The sequence below is a fragment of the Oratosquilla oratoria genome, chromosome 23 (genome assembly GCF_046742065.1).
Source record: "Oratosquilla oratoria isolate Oo_2021 chromosome 23, ASM4674206v1, whole genome shotgun sequence".
NCBI classification, from domain to species: Eukaryota; Metazoa; Arthropoda; class Malacostraca; order Stomatopoda; family Squillidae; genus Oratosquilla; species Oratosquilla oratoria.
The window spans coordinates 6,320,299-6,334,840 of NC_134799.1; the positions used below are offsets into that span (position 1 = coordinate 6,320,299).

The 14,542-nt window shown below is 44.3% G+C and overlaps 4 protein-coding genes across 6 annotated transcripts in view; 2 read left to right on the plus strand and 2 right to left on the minus strand.

Annotated features, from left to right (window-relative positions):
• LOC143037924 (innexin inx2-like) overlaps positions 1-2,027 on the plus strand; it is a 51,704-nt gene extending 49,677 nt beyond the window's left edge. Inside the window, exon 9 of the transcript XR_012967533.1 lies at positions 1,905-2,027. The gene's annotated coding sequence lies outside the window, so the exon portion shown is untranslated. The remainder of the gene's footprint in view (positions 1-1,904) is intronic.
• The window catches only part of LOC143037926 (innexin inx3-like), a 28,652-nt gene extending 16,842 nt beyond the window's left edge, over positions 1-11,810 (minus strand). Inside the window, exons 1-3 of one of the 2 annotated variants that reach the window (XM_076206601.1) lie at positions 11,660-11,810; positions 1,950-2,170; positions 1,491-1,644 (exon numbers count right to left, since the gene is read on the minus strand). In XM_076206601.1, coding sequence (XP_076062716.1) covers positions 1,491-1,644; positions 1,950-2,125 — 330 coding nt within the window. In that variant the 5' untranslated portion in view covers positions 2,126-2,170; positions 11,660-11,810. Of the gene's footprint in view, positions 1-1,490; positions 1,645-1,949; positions 2,171-2,295; positions 2,481-11,659 lie in introns of those variants that run through there. The other variant, XM_076206602.1, reaches the window with a different exon arrangement.
• Positions 5,662-9,081, plus strand: LOC143037701 (uncharacterized). The gene is made up of 2 exons (XM_076206241.1): positions 5,662-8,703; positions 8,803-9,081. Exon 1 carries the CDS (start codon positions 5,662-5,664, stop codon positions 8,692-8,694), a length of 3,033 nt encoding a protein of 1,010 aa, XP_076062356.1. The 3' UTR covers positions 8,695-8,703; positions 8,803-9,081.
• A 2,117-nt stretch (positions 11,811-13,927) lies between the features above and the next one.
• The window catches only part of LOC143037927 (innexin inx3-like), an 11,510-nt gene continuing 10,895 nt past the window's right edge, over positions 13,928-14,542 (minus strand). For both annotated transcript variants that reach the window (XM_076206604.1, XM_076206603.1), the window contains exon 7: positions 13,928-14,542. This exon is cut by the window's right edge and continues 145 nt beyond it. In XM_076206604.1, the coding sequence (XP_076062719.1) occupies positions 14,439-14,542 (104 nt within the window). In that variant the 3' untranslated portion in view covers positions 13,928-14,438.

Sequence of the window (14,542 nt, forward strand, 5' to 3'; positions counted from 1 at the left end):
TCTGTCTGTGCGTGGTGCTTTGAAAGGCTCGAGTCTATTTTGATATATTGTGGCCTGGCTAGGATGGTCAGCTTCCGATGGTGTGTGCGTGTGTATGTATATAAAGTATATGTATATATGTAGTATATGTATACACACACACTTTAATATGCCCGACATCGTTCTGCTCTACAAATACTCGGCTAACTCTAATCAAATCTCGGATGATTGCCAGAAACATTTTCTATATACATATATACAATTGCCATATCTTATAAAGAATATTTGGAAGGTGGTCGCGTCGGATGGCAACGCGACGAGTTACCGGGAGAACCTTTTGTCTGCGCAGGTGGCTTGACGCAAGATTCGCTGAGGCCATTATTCAAGTAGAAGGCTTGTCCTGAGATGCATGGAGTTTATTCTTCATTAAAAGGGCGTCGCCAAGAAAAGTTGGTGAGATGGGTCACTTGGACAATGACCCCTTCCCTTGGGAGATCGGCGACGACGTCGGAGTACCAGATTGTAGTCTGTGTGGGCGTGCGCGTATGTGCACGCTAGGCATCGAAAGGAGATGACAGACACGCTGAATATCGAGATGATGATGATACCAACGAAGGGAGATGATAACACACACACACACACACACACACACACACACACACACACACACACACACACACACACACACACACACACATATATATATATCTTTATTCAACCACAAACAACTTTTAATTCCATGCCATCGCAATCGAGACTGAAGAATCGCTCGATGGAGACATTTTGTTGGAAATTGAAACGTGGACGAGCCGAGGATTCGAACCCAGCTAACCCGTAACAAAGTTACAGTGACTTAAACCAATGCGCTATCAAGAGAGATATAAGTTGAGTACGATTTTCTTATATTTGTATGCTCGAATTACATACATCTACACGAAATATCGCGTTCAACCCACCTCCGCTATGATATTGCATTTAGCTAGTATGTGCACGCTAGTATGTGCACGTGGGATAGATTATACATAATCTATCCCACGTGCACATACTAGCTAAATGCAATATCATAGCGGAGGTGGGTTGAACGCGATATTTCGTGTAGATGTATGTAATTCGAGCATACAAATATAAGAAAATCGTACTCAACTTATATCTCTCTTGATAGCGCATTGGTTTAAGTCACTGTAACTTTGTTACGGGTTAGCTGGGTTCGAATCCTCGGCTCGTCCGTTTCAATTTCCAACAAAATGTCTCCATCGAGCGATTCTTCAGTCTCGATTGCGATGGCATGGAATTAAAAGTTGTTTGTGGTTGAATAAAGATATCAATTGATCGCTGGGAACCATTCAGTGTAGATGTATATACATATATATATATATATATATATATATATATATGTGTGTGTGTGTGTGTGTGTGTGTGTGTGTGTGTGTGTGTGTGTGTGTGTGTGTGTGTGTGTGTGTGTGTGCGTGTGTGTGTGCGTGTTTGCGCGTGCATCCTACTACGCCACTTACGGAGACAGCCAGGAGCAAGGGCATCAACTGGAAAAAGTTCGTGTTGATGATCTCCTTTGGCTCTTTCCCCAAATCATCGCTAGTCGGCATTTTGAACGTTATGTATGTTGCCTTGGTGTAGCAGTATGCAGCTTTCGAATCATAACCATCACCTCTGCAAAACAGGACAGTAGATCAAAAATGTCTGAAGTTCTGATAAGCACACATAGCAGACACACGCTCAGACACAGCAGACACACACAATATTTATTTGAATGAATGGTGTAAGACAAAGATGATGAAAATGGTGGCGAAGTTTTTTTTTTTTTTTAAAGCAGTGGCAAATGTGTGACATATCATTTACATATCATTAGTCAGTTAAGGTGTGGTTGGGTGCGCCCATAGTAAAAAAGCAATTTTATATTTTTCTTCCAGGAAATGATACATTTTTCAAGTCAGTTTGTACTACGATATACTTACACTGATCCCCTGCAATGGATGGTTGGTTGGAAGAGCCTGAAGGGGACAAGGAAAATGCAAGCTACCAAACAGATGAAGGTCGTGCCACGGTAGTGGAGTCTGAAGACGTAGCCATCAGCGTTGGTCTCCCACTTCCGGGGGCCTCCCTTGGTCGGCTGGAACATCCTCAGGGCCATTTCCTCTGAGGATCAACGATACAGCTCAGCTCGCAGAGGACCTACCTGAAGGAGAAGGACGCGGAGCCTTTCACATGGAGAGTTTGGCCATGCTTACACTGAACTAGTGGCATGTGATTGGTCAGTAAGTGTCACGTGATCCCTAGGCTAGTATCTACACACGTACGTACCTGCCTGCATAGTTATAGTGTGTACCATGAAAAAGTGGTTTCCATATAAAGGAACGGAATTGAGGAACGTGGTCGAACTCGCCAACTCAACTCGCCTCTTGGATTCGCTGACCAAACTGGCCGACCGATCTCGCTGATCGGAGTCGCCGATCCAACTCACTATATCCTTCAGTTGCACACATGAGCTATCATGGTAAGATACAAAAAAAACAAACACACAGACCTTAACGGGAAAGGGCTGGCCGAGATGTCGCCTGACAATGTCGTAAACACACATTTGCACTATGCCTTACATGCCAGAAGTCTCTACAAGAAAACTTCGGAGCATACATACGCTCCTCTTTACCTAAATACACCTATCACCACGTATACATTCACTCCCTTATGAACACATCCAATTTCAATTTCAGCATGCTGGCCTTTGATGGCTTAGAATTAAAGTGCATCGCGGTTGTTAAAAGTATATATATATATATATATATATATATATATATATATATACATATACTCGAGTAACATACACGTACACGAAAATTTGCATTCAATCCATCTCCACTATGATAGTACAATTGGTAACTATACGAACGCGGGAAAGTATTTGCACGAGTACAACACTGAATGAGTCCTAGTGAACAGATATACAATTTTATCAATCACAATACACTAATTCGAAGCCATCAGTATCAAGAGATCCGCGGAGGCCAACATGCAGATATACATACATACATACATACATACATACATATATATATATATATATATATATATATATATATATATATATATATATATATTCTGGTTGAAATCAACTGCACTAGTTGCTTTAACAATCTTCAAGACTGTATTCTTTAATCTGGAGAATACTTTCCTATTAGCAACTGAGAGGGACAGGAAGTAGTCATTCATGACTCTCAAAAGAAAATACACAGTGTATGCCAACTGATATATTTTTGCATAGTAATAGTATTGAACAACTATTGACTCCACCGAAACTATAGTTTTTCGCCTCGTCGTGAGGCGTCTTCAGGGTGAGGACTGCTTTGTAGGATGCTCTGCTATATTGAAGGTCTTCCAACGAATAATTCTGGATTCTGGATTCCAAGAAAAGACCACCTCGCTTGCGCGGGATCGGGTTTTGTGGGAGGGGAAGAATGTCTGTTAGAAAATGAAAAGATAGTGGTGTATAAAAGAGGGCTATTGCCACCGGGCGAATTGCGAGCGATTAGGGGCTAGATTGTTGTCGTGGCTTAGGAGGACTGGACCAGGAGCTTGGAGGGAAGCACCTGACGCCGGAGGTTAGGAGGTTAGGATTACTAACGGGGTTAGGATCACCAACGAAAGTTTAGAAAATGGTAGGAGGCGTAGTAGTAGAGAAAGGTGGAAAAACGGAAAAATCTTTAGTGGGAGGTAAACTGAAATGAGAAGATGCAGTAGAAGAGAAAGTTAGAAAGGAAGCGAATTTTAGTCGAAGAAAAAGTAAGTGTATATGTTTGTGCGTGATTTGTGGCTCTGTTCGTGAGAGGTGTATGTGTGTATCTTACGAGAAGTGAGTTGATTTCACTTTCCGCGTGTAGAGGGCGAACCTGATAAGCCACAGGTGGGGCGAGCGTACCCTGATTATCCCCAGGTTTTGGGTTTGAAGTCCTTTTAGAGTTGATCAAGGGGCGGTAGACGGGCGGTGTACACCCGCCTGCCGACGTCAACGAAGAGATCAGTGACCAGAACGGGAGCGGCAAAGAGATAACTCCCGCCGCCACCGCTGGCGAGGGCGAACCTGATAAGCCACAGGTGGGGCGAGCGTACCCTGTTTATCCCCAGGTTTTGGGTTTGATGTCCTTTTAGAGCTGATCAAGGGGCGGTGCGAGGGGGGGCAGACGGGTGGTGTACACCCGCCTGCCGACGTCAACGAAGAGATCAGTGACCAGAACGGGAGCGGCAAGGAGATAACTCCTCGCCGCCACCGCTGGCGAGGGCGAACCTGATGAGCCACAGGTGGGGCGAGCGTTGTCTGTTTATCCCCAGACTGGGTTTGGATTTCAGAAGAGTCGATTCAGTGGCGGTGCGGGGAGGGGCAGACGGGCGGGTGTTGTATGGTCTCTTTCCTTCCAATCACAACTCTGAAAACAGAGAATTACGCGATTGGGAATTGTGTGTAAATGTCAGAAGTGTAAACTCGCTCACCAGCGTCAGCGAGAGGCCAGCGTTTGGTTGCGGGCCGGTCGGACAGAAAGGTGTCCCAAGTCTCTCCGTCAACCAGCCTGCGGTCAGATTGGGCGTACTGAGAGAGACGATTGGGCCTCTGCTTTGCTAGCGAGAAAGTGTGTATGTGCCTCTTTTCTTCCAAGCACTACTCTGAAAACAGAGATTTACGTGACTTGGGAAATGTGTGTGTGTATTTGTATTGGTGTAAACCCGCCTGCCGACGTCAACGTAGAGGTCGGCCATGCCAGACCGGCGGCAGCTAGGAGATATATCTCCCAGCCACCACCGGCTGGCGATGATACTTGGAGCTTGTGGAGAGAGTAGGTTGAAGAGACGTCCGACCTCTAGGAGCGCTGAGTTGAATCTGCCTAGCTCAGACGGAATACTGGCCTCTCATTGGCTGAGAGGTGCAGTATGGGATTTTGTCCGGGAGACAAGGGGGTGGGATTTTGTCCGGGAGCCAAGGGGGTGGGATTTTGTCTGGGAGCCAAGGGGGTGGGATTTTGTCTGGAAGCCAAGGGGGTGGGATTTTGTCTGGAAGCAAAGGGGGTGGGATTTTGTCTGGTAGCCAAGGGGGTGGGATTTTGTCTAGGAGCCAAGACGGTGGGATTTTGTCTGGGATTCAAGAGGGTGGGATTTTGTCTGGGAGTCAAGAGGGTGGGATTTTGTCTGGGAGCCAAGAGGGTGGGATTTTGTCCGGGAGCCAAGGGGGTGGGATTTTGTCCAGAAGCTCTGGCCTGATTTGCTGCTGCTCTGGTTACTGGTCCTAGGCGCTGATTGACTAGCTGGACATGTTCCATTTGTTCGCGGGGCTGCTGCTGTCTAAGGGCTTGTTGTTCCTGGAGGGGGTTATTCTTTACAGGGCGCGTGGAAGGGAGAAAATCCCACCCTCTTGACTCCCAGACAAAATCCCACCCTCTTGAATCCCAGACAAAATACCACCCTCTTGGCTCCTAGACAAAATCCCACCCCCTTGGCTTCCAGACAAAATCCCACCCCCTTGGCTTCCAGACAAAATCCCACCCCCTTGGCTTCCAGACAAAATCCCACCCCCTTGGCTCCCGGACAAAATCCCATACTGCACCTCTCAGCCAATGAGAGGCCAGTATTCCGTCTGAGCTAGGCAGGCTGAGCCTTATAAGCCCGCCCATCCAACCAGCGGTCATGTCGCTCACCGTAGCCCCGCCACCCCCAGTGGTCCAGAGAATAGGAAGGTGGAACCCGCGCAAGGCCAATTGGACGTTGTTCAAGGACAGAGTGGCTCGCGAGGTCGTCACCGACGCTCTGGCCATGGGTGAGTTGGACGATGCGGAGGCCTCACTGGTCTCTGCTATTCATGCAGCGGCAGAGGAGGCAATACCTAAGAAGGGCCTCAACAGGAGGAGACATCGAGATGGTTGGTACTACAACCAAGAGATCAAGGATGCCAACCACAGGGTCAACCGTCTACGAAAGATCCTGCGTAGACACCACAACCCTGCTAACCTGGCCAACCTCCGGAGTGCCGTCGAAGAGGCCAAGGAGACAGCTCGACGTGTGCGTAGCGAGAAGTGGCTAGAATGGTGCCAAAGCTTTAGTGAGTCCACCACGCTAAAGGAACTTTGGGGGAAACTCCACATAGCGACCAGCCGTACCCCACCACGGCGCGCTCCCCGTGCACCACAGTGCGAGGCAGAAAATCTGGCGCAAGAATTTGCCAGACGCACGCACACAGCCACGCTACCCGTCGAGCTGCAACAGAGGCAGGCCATGCTCCGTGAACCAAGAGAGACCAGGATACAAGCTGCCATGGGGTCTCCGGGTGACACGGACACGCCATTCACCATCCATGAGCTGCAAGCCTCACGTAAGAGATCCTCCGACACTGCTCCAGGGAGCGACCTAGTGACGTACTCCATGGTTGCACACCTGGGGGATGCTGGAGAAGAAGCACTCCTCCAGGTGGTAAACAGCAGTTGGTCCTGTGGAAGACTTCCGTCCAACTGGAAGAGGGCCGACATCGTGCCTATCCCCAAGCCCAGGGAGCCCGGAAAGTATCGTCCTATCTCCCTGACGAGCTGCCTGGGGAAGACCATGGAAAAGATGGTTCTCCAAAGACTTTTGTGGAAACTGGGACCACCACAAGAGAACCTCTATGGCTTCACCAAAGGGGTGGGCACGGCTCAATGCATTACAACGCTTCTGAGCCATGTGGAGCAACGTCACGCCATGGTCGTCTTCTTTGACCTGGAGAAGGCATTCGAGCTTGCCAGTCCCGCTGCAATTCTGGACAGTCTGGCTGCCAGAGGAGTACAGGGGAAACTGTTACAGTGGATAGCGGACTACCTCTCCAATAGAACTGCCAGAGTCCGTCTACAGGGAGTGGAGTCCTGCTATCACCCCCTGGAAAATGGTACACCCCAGGGTGGGGTTCTCAGTCCCACCCTGTTTAACGTGCTGATGAGTGCATTAATAGCCATCCCTCTCCCCACAGGATGCCGCCTCCTATCATACGCAGACGATGTCGCGCTGGTGGTGGCAGGCAGAAGGACCAAGGCCAGAAGGACGCAAATGTGCCTCGACCGCATTTCCTCCAAATGCGAAGAGCTTGGCCTCAAGATCTCGCCACCAAAGACCAAAGCCATGTGTTTTGGCACTAGCGTGACACCGAGGGACAGGCTTCTGCTGCAGGGACATGAGGTGGAGTGGGTCAGCACGCACATGTACCTAGGTGTCTGGCTCGACTCCAGGCTGTCCTTCCGGACTGAAGTGGCATACATCCGGGGAAGGGTCCTCAGCCGGATTAACGTTTTGAAGTCCTTGGCGACCAGAGAGGCAGGTGCCAACTGCGCTGTCCTCCGGACATTCTACGTCAGCGCAATTCGACCGGTGATAGACTATGCCAGCAGTGCTCTGGCTGGTCTATCCGCAACACGGTTGGCTGACTTGGAGACAGTACAGAACCAGGCGCTGCGCGTAATATTGGGCGCGCCGCGCTGGACTCTGGTCGCCAATATGCAGCAAGAGGCGGGACTGGTGCCTATCAGTGTGAGGATCTCAGGATTGGTGGTAGCCTTCGCCATAAGAGTCATTCAGAGAGAACATGACTCGTTCCTGCGGCGAAGGCTAATCAGCGCCCTCCAGCAAGATCCGGATCTCTTCCCGCAGAAGAGGTGGTCAGCGAGGGTTGCACACCGCATAAGGGACCTTCACCTGCATGACCTTATCCTTCAGAAGAGGAGGGATGTGCCGGTGGAAGGTTATGTGCAGTCTCCCCCCTGGGAGAATCCACCGGCCAGAATCAGTGTGATGGCGTCACGACGCGGTACGCCGCTGCCGCGCCTGCGGGCGGATGCGGAGGCCACAATGAGATCTGTCGCCCAGGAAAACTGCGTCGTCTATTTTACAGACGGCTCCGTGGATCCCGTACACAACGTGGCAGGTGCAGCGTTTGTCACGAAGGACGAGGAACAGGGAGTAAGGGTGTTGGGCACTCGCTGCTCGACGCAAGCAGAGGGTGTTGCAGTGGGTCTAGCATTGACCCATGCTCTCAACACCCACCAACGTAATGTAGTTGTGCACACAGATAGTTTAGCTCTGTTGCAATTAATATCCAAAAATTATCACACTGACCAGAAAAAACTAATGACCTCACTGTTGTTTCAGCTCAAGGCCCTCCGTCAGCAAGGGAGATCAGTCGTCCTCAACTGGGTGCCGGGACACATCGGCATCCAGGGAAATGAAGCGGCAGACAGGGTGGCCAGAAGAGCGGCCACAGGGGACATGGAAGGCGGAATCGGTGTCCTCCCGAGCCGAACTGAGATCTTGGCCATTGCAACGAGAGCGATGGCCAAGAGGGAACTACAAAGCCATAGGAACCTAACAGCCCAGAGGCCGTCAGCACGCTGGTATCAAGTTGCCACAGCGTATGAGCGACTGACCCCTGGAGTCCGTCTCTCCAGGATAGAGGAAGTCACCCTTCATCGACTCCGTCTCGGGTATCGATGCTTCTCGGAGGTGACGGGACAGCCGGAGGCCTGCATCCACTGTGGAGAGGCCGGCGCAAACGGGCTAGATCATTATGTGGCCCTTTGCCCGGCGACCAGATTTCTACGTGCGGGCCCCAGGACCTCGGCTGGGGGACTCATCCGTCGACTGACGGTGTCCCTTAACTCGTATCGGCTGGGACGCCTCCTTCAAGTGCCGCCCCCCAGATGATACGGATGGGTTCTGTTCGACTGTACTCTCTTGCTGATTTTTGACTTTTTTGACTTATGACACATTTTAATTTAAGCCAAGGACTAATGCTTTCTTCTCTTCACCTAGGTAACTGCGCATGATGCCTTAGACTGGACCGGATGGGACGCGACGGGTGCAGGAACCACGTCGGCTGGACCGGATGGGACGCGACGGACTCATAGGACACTAACCACGTCGGCTAGATCGTGGAGACCGTACAGCGCAACATATATTGACATATTTTTAACAAATGTACATGTAACTTATTGTAAAAGGCATACTTGTATGCCTTCTAGGAATATGGGTAGAGACCCAAACAAGATGTATTTCTTGTAAATCAATAAATCTAAAAAAAATCTAATCTAACCAGCGGTCATTATTCGTTGGAAGACCTTCAATATAGCAGAGCATCCTACAAAGCAGTCCTCACCCTGAAGACGCCTCACGACGAGGCGAAAAACTATAGTTTCGGTGGAGTCAATAGTTGTTCAATACTATTACTATGCAAAAATATATCAGTTGGCATACACTGTGTATTTTCTTTTGAGAGTCATGAATGACTACTTCCTGTCCCTCTCAGTTGCTAATAGGAAAGTATTCTCCAGATTAAAGAATACAGTCTTGAAGATTGTTAAAGCAACTAGTGCAGTTGATTTCAACCAGAATTGCCTTAGAGAAAACCTGTGCCCCAGAAATATATATGTATATGTATATATTTCTGGCAACCCTCCGGGTTTCGTTTGGGGCTTACCTCGTATTTGTACGGGGAAAAAAATGTCTGTCTTATTAATGACAAAAAGACCTCCCGATTTTATTTCACCACCAATTCCCAATGTAGTGTAACTAACAACATATATATATATATATATATATATATTTACATATATATATATACATATATATATGCACATACATATATATATATATGTATATATATATATATATATATATGTGTGTGTGTGTAGCTATATATATATAATCACAATAACGCGTGCCGAAAAGATATTGCAGAAACCACAGGGAAATTAAAGTCGGAATACTGAACGTTTTCGTCTATTACGACATCCTCAGAGTACAAAGAAAGAAAAAATAGAACACAATATTTATACAGAAAAAAGAAAACTGGGAGAGGTCATAGCCACATAAAACCTTCGGACATTATACATACAACACATTCAATTACAAATGGAAATGTTAACATTAACATTTTCATTTGTAATTGAATGTGTTGTATGTATAATGTCCGAAGGTTTTATGTGGCTATGACCTCTCCCAGTTTTCTTTTTTTCTGTATAAATATTGTGTTCTATTTTTTCTTTCTTTGTACTCTGAGGATGTCGTAATAGACGAAAACGTTCAGTATTCCGACTTTAATTTCCCTGTGGTTTCTGCAATATATATATATATATATATACGTAAAAAACAACCAAGGAAAAAGATACTGATGACCAAAACCTTGGTGGTTTTTCCGCATATTTAGAAGCACGAGTTTATGTAATTTGCATATATATATATATATATATATATATATATGTATATATATATAAATATATATATGTATATATATATAAATATATATATATGTATATATATATAAATATATATATATATATAAATATATATATATATATATATGTATATGCAAGCAATCACACCAACGTGACACGGAAATGCAAAATAACCACAGAAGGGAAACATGTAGATAGTAAGTACTTTCGTATATTAAATCTTCCGACTAAATGAAAGAGATACAGAGTTGTGTTTAGATGTGTCAGGTAGCAACCATAAGGGGGGAGGGGGGAGACAATACAATGGGCGTGTGTGTGGGGGGGGGGTTTGACCTTACCTTCTTGGACCTGACCAACACAGTTCAACATAGTGGAAAATCTTGGTCACCACTTGGGTTACCAATTCATCACATCTAAAATGTACGTACCTTAAGTTTATATTTTCATCAAAAGTGCCTGATATTAAGCAAGATTCTATTACATTTAATTCATGTAGGTTCTTCCGTTTGGCTAAAATTGTTGTCTTAGATCAGGGGCCACCAAACTACGGCCCGGGTCGTCTGTTCATCCGGCCGGCCGACGGTACTTGAATTTGCGTGATAAAACATATAGAACACAAAACATTGTGATACAATTTAAATCTAAATGTTGTGTTTAGAATACTAGGAGATTTTCACGCGTGCGGAGACCTCCTGAGTGCTATGTGCCTTAAATTTACTATTGTAAATTTTAAATTATTGTATCTATTGTGCAAGTATTGAACAGTGATTATGCGGCCCGCGCTCGTCATTCTTTCAGTTATCCGGCTCGCAGTGAAAAATGTTTGGTGATCTCTCCCTTAGAGGCTTAGACCAATCAATATGGTTGTATAATGAAGATGTAATATACAAAGGTACTTATTGTGTACAAGTTTTCCTTCTGTGGTTATTTTGCATATATACACATACATACATACATACATATATATATATATATATACATATATATATATACATATATATATATATATATATGTACATATACACACACACACTACCATTAGTAAAATTATACAAAAATGTACACACCAATGCTAGACTATACACAGCACCCTATAGAATACACAACGCATCTATGAATAACTCATTCAGAGCATAAGCCCGACGGGCTTACACTAAAAGCCCGTGGGAGCTTCACTCCCAAATTTTTTCGTAAATAAGATATTGTGGAAATACACCAGAAATGGAGGAATCAGAAAGAAAAAAAAAAATCCCCAAAAGAAAATCTGGCACTGTGCACTTGAACTCTGATGTATGAAAGAGTCGCTGGGTATCTTGTTTTTCATACATCACTTGGATACCAAAACATACGTACCAAATCGAAACTGATATCTCACTCTCGCAGTCACACTAATGTTTAACCACAATAACACAACAAAAATCATAAGAACTACTTACAAATGACGTCTTGCTCTCAAAGCTGTGGGGGACTAACTAACTACAGTTCCTCTTTGACGAGCATAATCTTGCGTCTTAGCAGTCCCTGAGCATCTTCGCCACATGCGCTGTTGCCAGTGGTGCCGCGTTTTCTACACTACTCTGTACAACGGGAGAGTGTTGCTCTACCCGGGCATACATTTTCCTCGGGCGTGTGCTTCCGATTATATATTGACAGTAAAGGAAAACGTTTGGCGGCGTTCTTACTTAATTTGTACTATTGTCATTTGTCCTATCTCTCTCCCTCTCTCGTTCATTTTATAATCTAATATAGAGATAATATCATTATAAAACTATAACACAAATATATAATTATACAATAACAACAGAAAAAATATAAAACGACAACAGAAAAAGTTATAAAACGACAACAGAAAGATAAAACAAATGATAAAAAAAAAACACTTCGTACAATTAAAATGCGTTGAGCATGGCGTCTGATGATATAAATTTGTAGCATGCTCCATTTTCCTTTATAATTTCTGAGATTTGGCATAGAACCTTTATCGTGTCTATGTGTAAATTATTGCGTAAATCACTTAATTAAATGTAATTTAGAATACCGGTGCTGGAGAAGAAGGAAATGGTGCGTTTTTGGCTTTTGTAAGGGATCTTGGGGACACTTGTCGCTATGAATACATTCAAAGAAATGACGGTGTTTCATAGCAAGCCAATTACTTGTTTACCACTCTGACGATTTATAATTGAGTTCACAATCTTGAAACCATTTTATCTCCTGACGACAGGATTCCTGGACGGAAATCGAAACGTTGGGCAAATAAACACTTCAATTGAGTCTGGTGTTTACAGTTTTCCAATTTGGACCCGAGACTCCAAATCTTCACTTATACACACACACACACACACACACACACACACACACACACACACACACACACACACACACACACACACACACACACACACACACACACACACACACACACACACACACACACACACACACACACACACACACACACATATATATATATATATATATACACACATATATATACATATAAGTAGTATCAAAATCGACAGCATTCTGGCAGTTGATAAACTTATTATCATATTCTAGATTTCTAGGGTGAACTAAAACGAGTTCACCAAAAACATCCATTTGATATCTTACTCAACGTTTCATATGTTATTAAAAGGATGTTTTTGGTGAACTTGTCTTTGATCACCCCCTGAATGACCGGATTCTTGTTAGAAACCTAGAAAATACTGATAAGATTATCAACTGCCAGAATGCTATCGATTTCAATACTACTTGTATACAAGAGAATATGCTCCCATATTTTTCGATATATATATATATATATATATACACATATGTATATATATTTATATATATATATGTATATATATATATATTGTCAGTGTATTTGGGCAGGAGTTTTTCTCTAATGCATGTTTCATTAAAAGTGATGGCTAGTTGTGCATTAATAATTTTCTTAATGGTATTTTCCATATACCTTATTAAGGATTTATGTTCCTTAGAAAGGAAATTTATGACTTGGCTGCATGTAGTCGTATTAGCTAGATCGCGATATCGGGTTCTAGACCCTTCTTCAGTAGCTATCTAGCTAATATGACTATATACAGTCAAGTCATAAATTTCCTTTCTAAGGAACATAAATCTATAATAAGGTATATGGAAAATACCTATAAGAAAATAATTAATGCAAAACTAGCCATCACTTTTAATGAAACATATATATATATATATATATATACATATACATATATATATATATACATATATATATATATATATATATATATATATATCGACCTGGTAATTACCCGACGGTACTAGGCCAGCTCAGTTTCTATTCTAATTTCACCGAGTCTTTATCATGGCGAGCTATCCGACAAGTTGTGTGTCATTGTGACAAATGGAAATAAACTCCACCGCAAGGACTCGAACCTTTGCCTTAGCGACTGCTAATTACGAAGAAAAAGCCGATAGTTTTGAGTCATCACATCTCTGACCCTTTCTCTTTGCTTCTTATGGCAAGCGTAGAATACGAGGGGAGTAGTCTGACCTCAACCAGAAAGCATATATTATTTAAGGAAGGAAAGGGAACAGATAGCTTCATTAATTCAACCGTAATCTATGCACCAGAGAGCACTTAAAACTTGCTAGATAACGGTCTTTTCTTTTACCGTGATCTTTGGCACAATTTATCTTCGTCAAGCGTTTGGACAATGAAACAACAATTTTCAGCTGATCATTTTTATTCTATAAAGCACGTGTATCTTTGCGCGTATATGTAAAATGAGCAGATCAGTTACATTTCAGCAACTTTTATATACCCCGTCCATGACCTCACAGACACTAATACTAATTAGACAGTATCTCAGGACGCAGCGTAGGTAATGCATACGTTCGAACACAATAAAAGGGTTACAAATTCAGAACAATAGAACACGTGACCCATGTTCCTGAAAAGTTATTCAACATTAGCAACGTTGGTATATGGTCGTTACGATTACGTTCATAAACCCGAATGAGTCGTTAGGACGAAAAATCAAATAACGCTGCCGGGCACTCGTCCGATTTTGGACCAGCGTTGGTGATCGCCATCGACCTTTCACTCAGCGATATCATAACTTCTTTTAGCTGACGTTTGCTGGCTATGTTCGTTCGTTCGACGTCGTTGACGACGTCCTTAGGCTACTAAATACTAATCACGTGAACATGGGTCCAGTTCCGACTGCAGCGAGTTACCTACATCATAGTGTCCATGGTCATCAGTTCGGAGGCCTCTAAACGCTTTGAATCGCACACTTGAATTAGGACGTCTCTGAAAGTCACGGTGTCTACATTTCGGG

What these genes read in the sequence shown, in the direction of transcription:
- LOC143037701 (XM_076206241.1), top strand. Translation starts at nt 5,662, where the DNA reads ATGTCGCTCACCGTAGCCCCGCCACCCCCAGTGGTCCAGAGAATAGGA.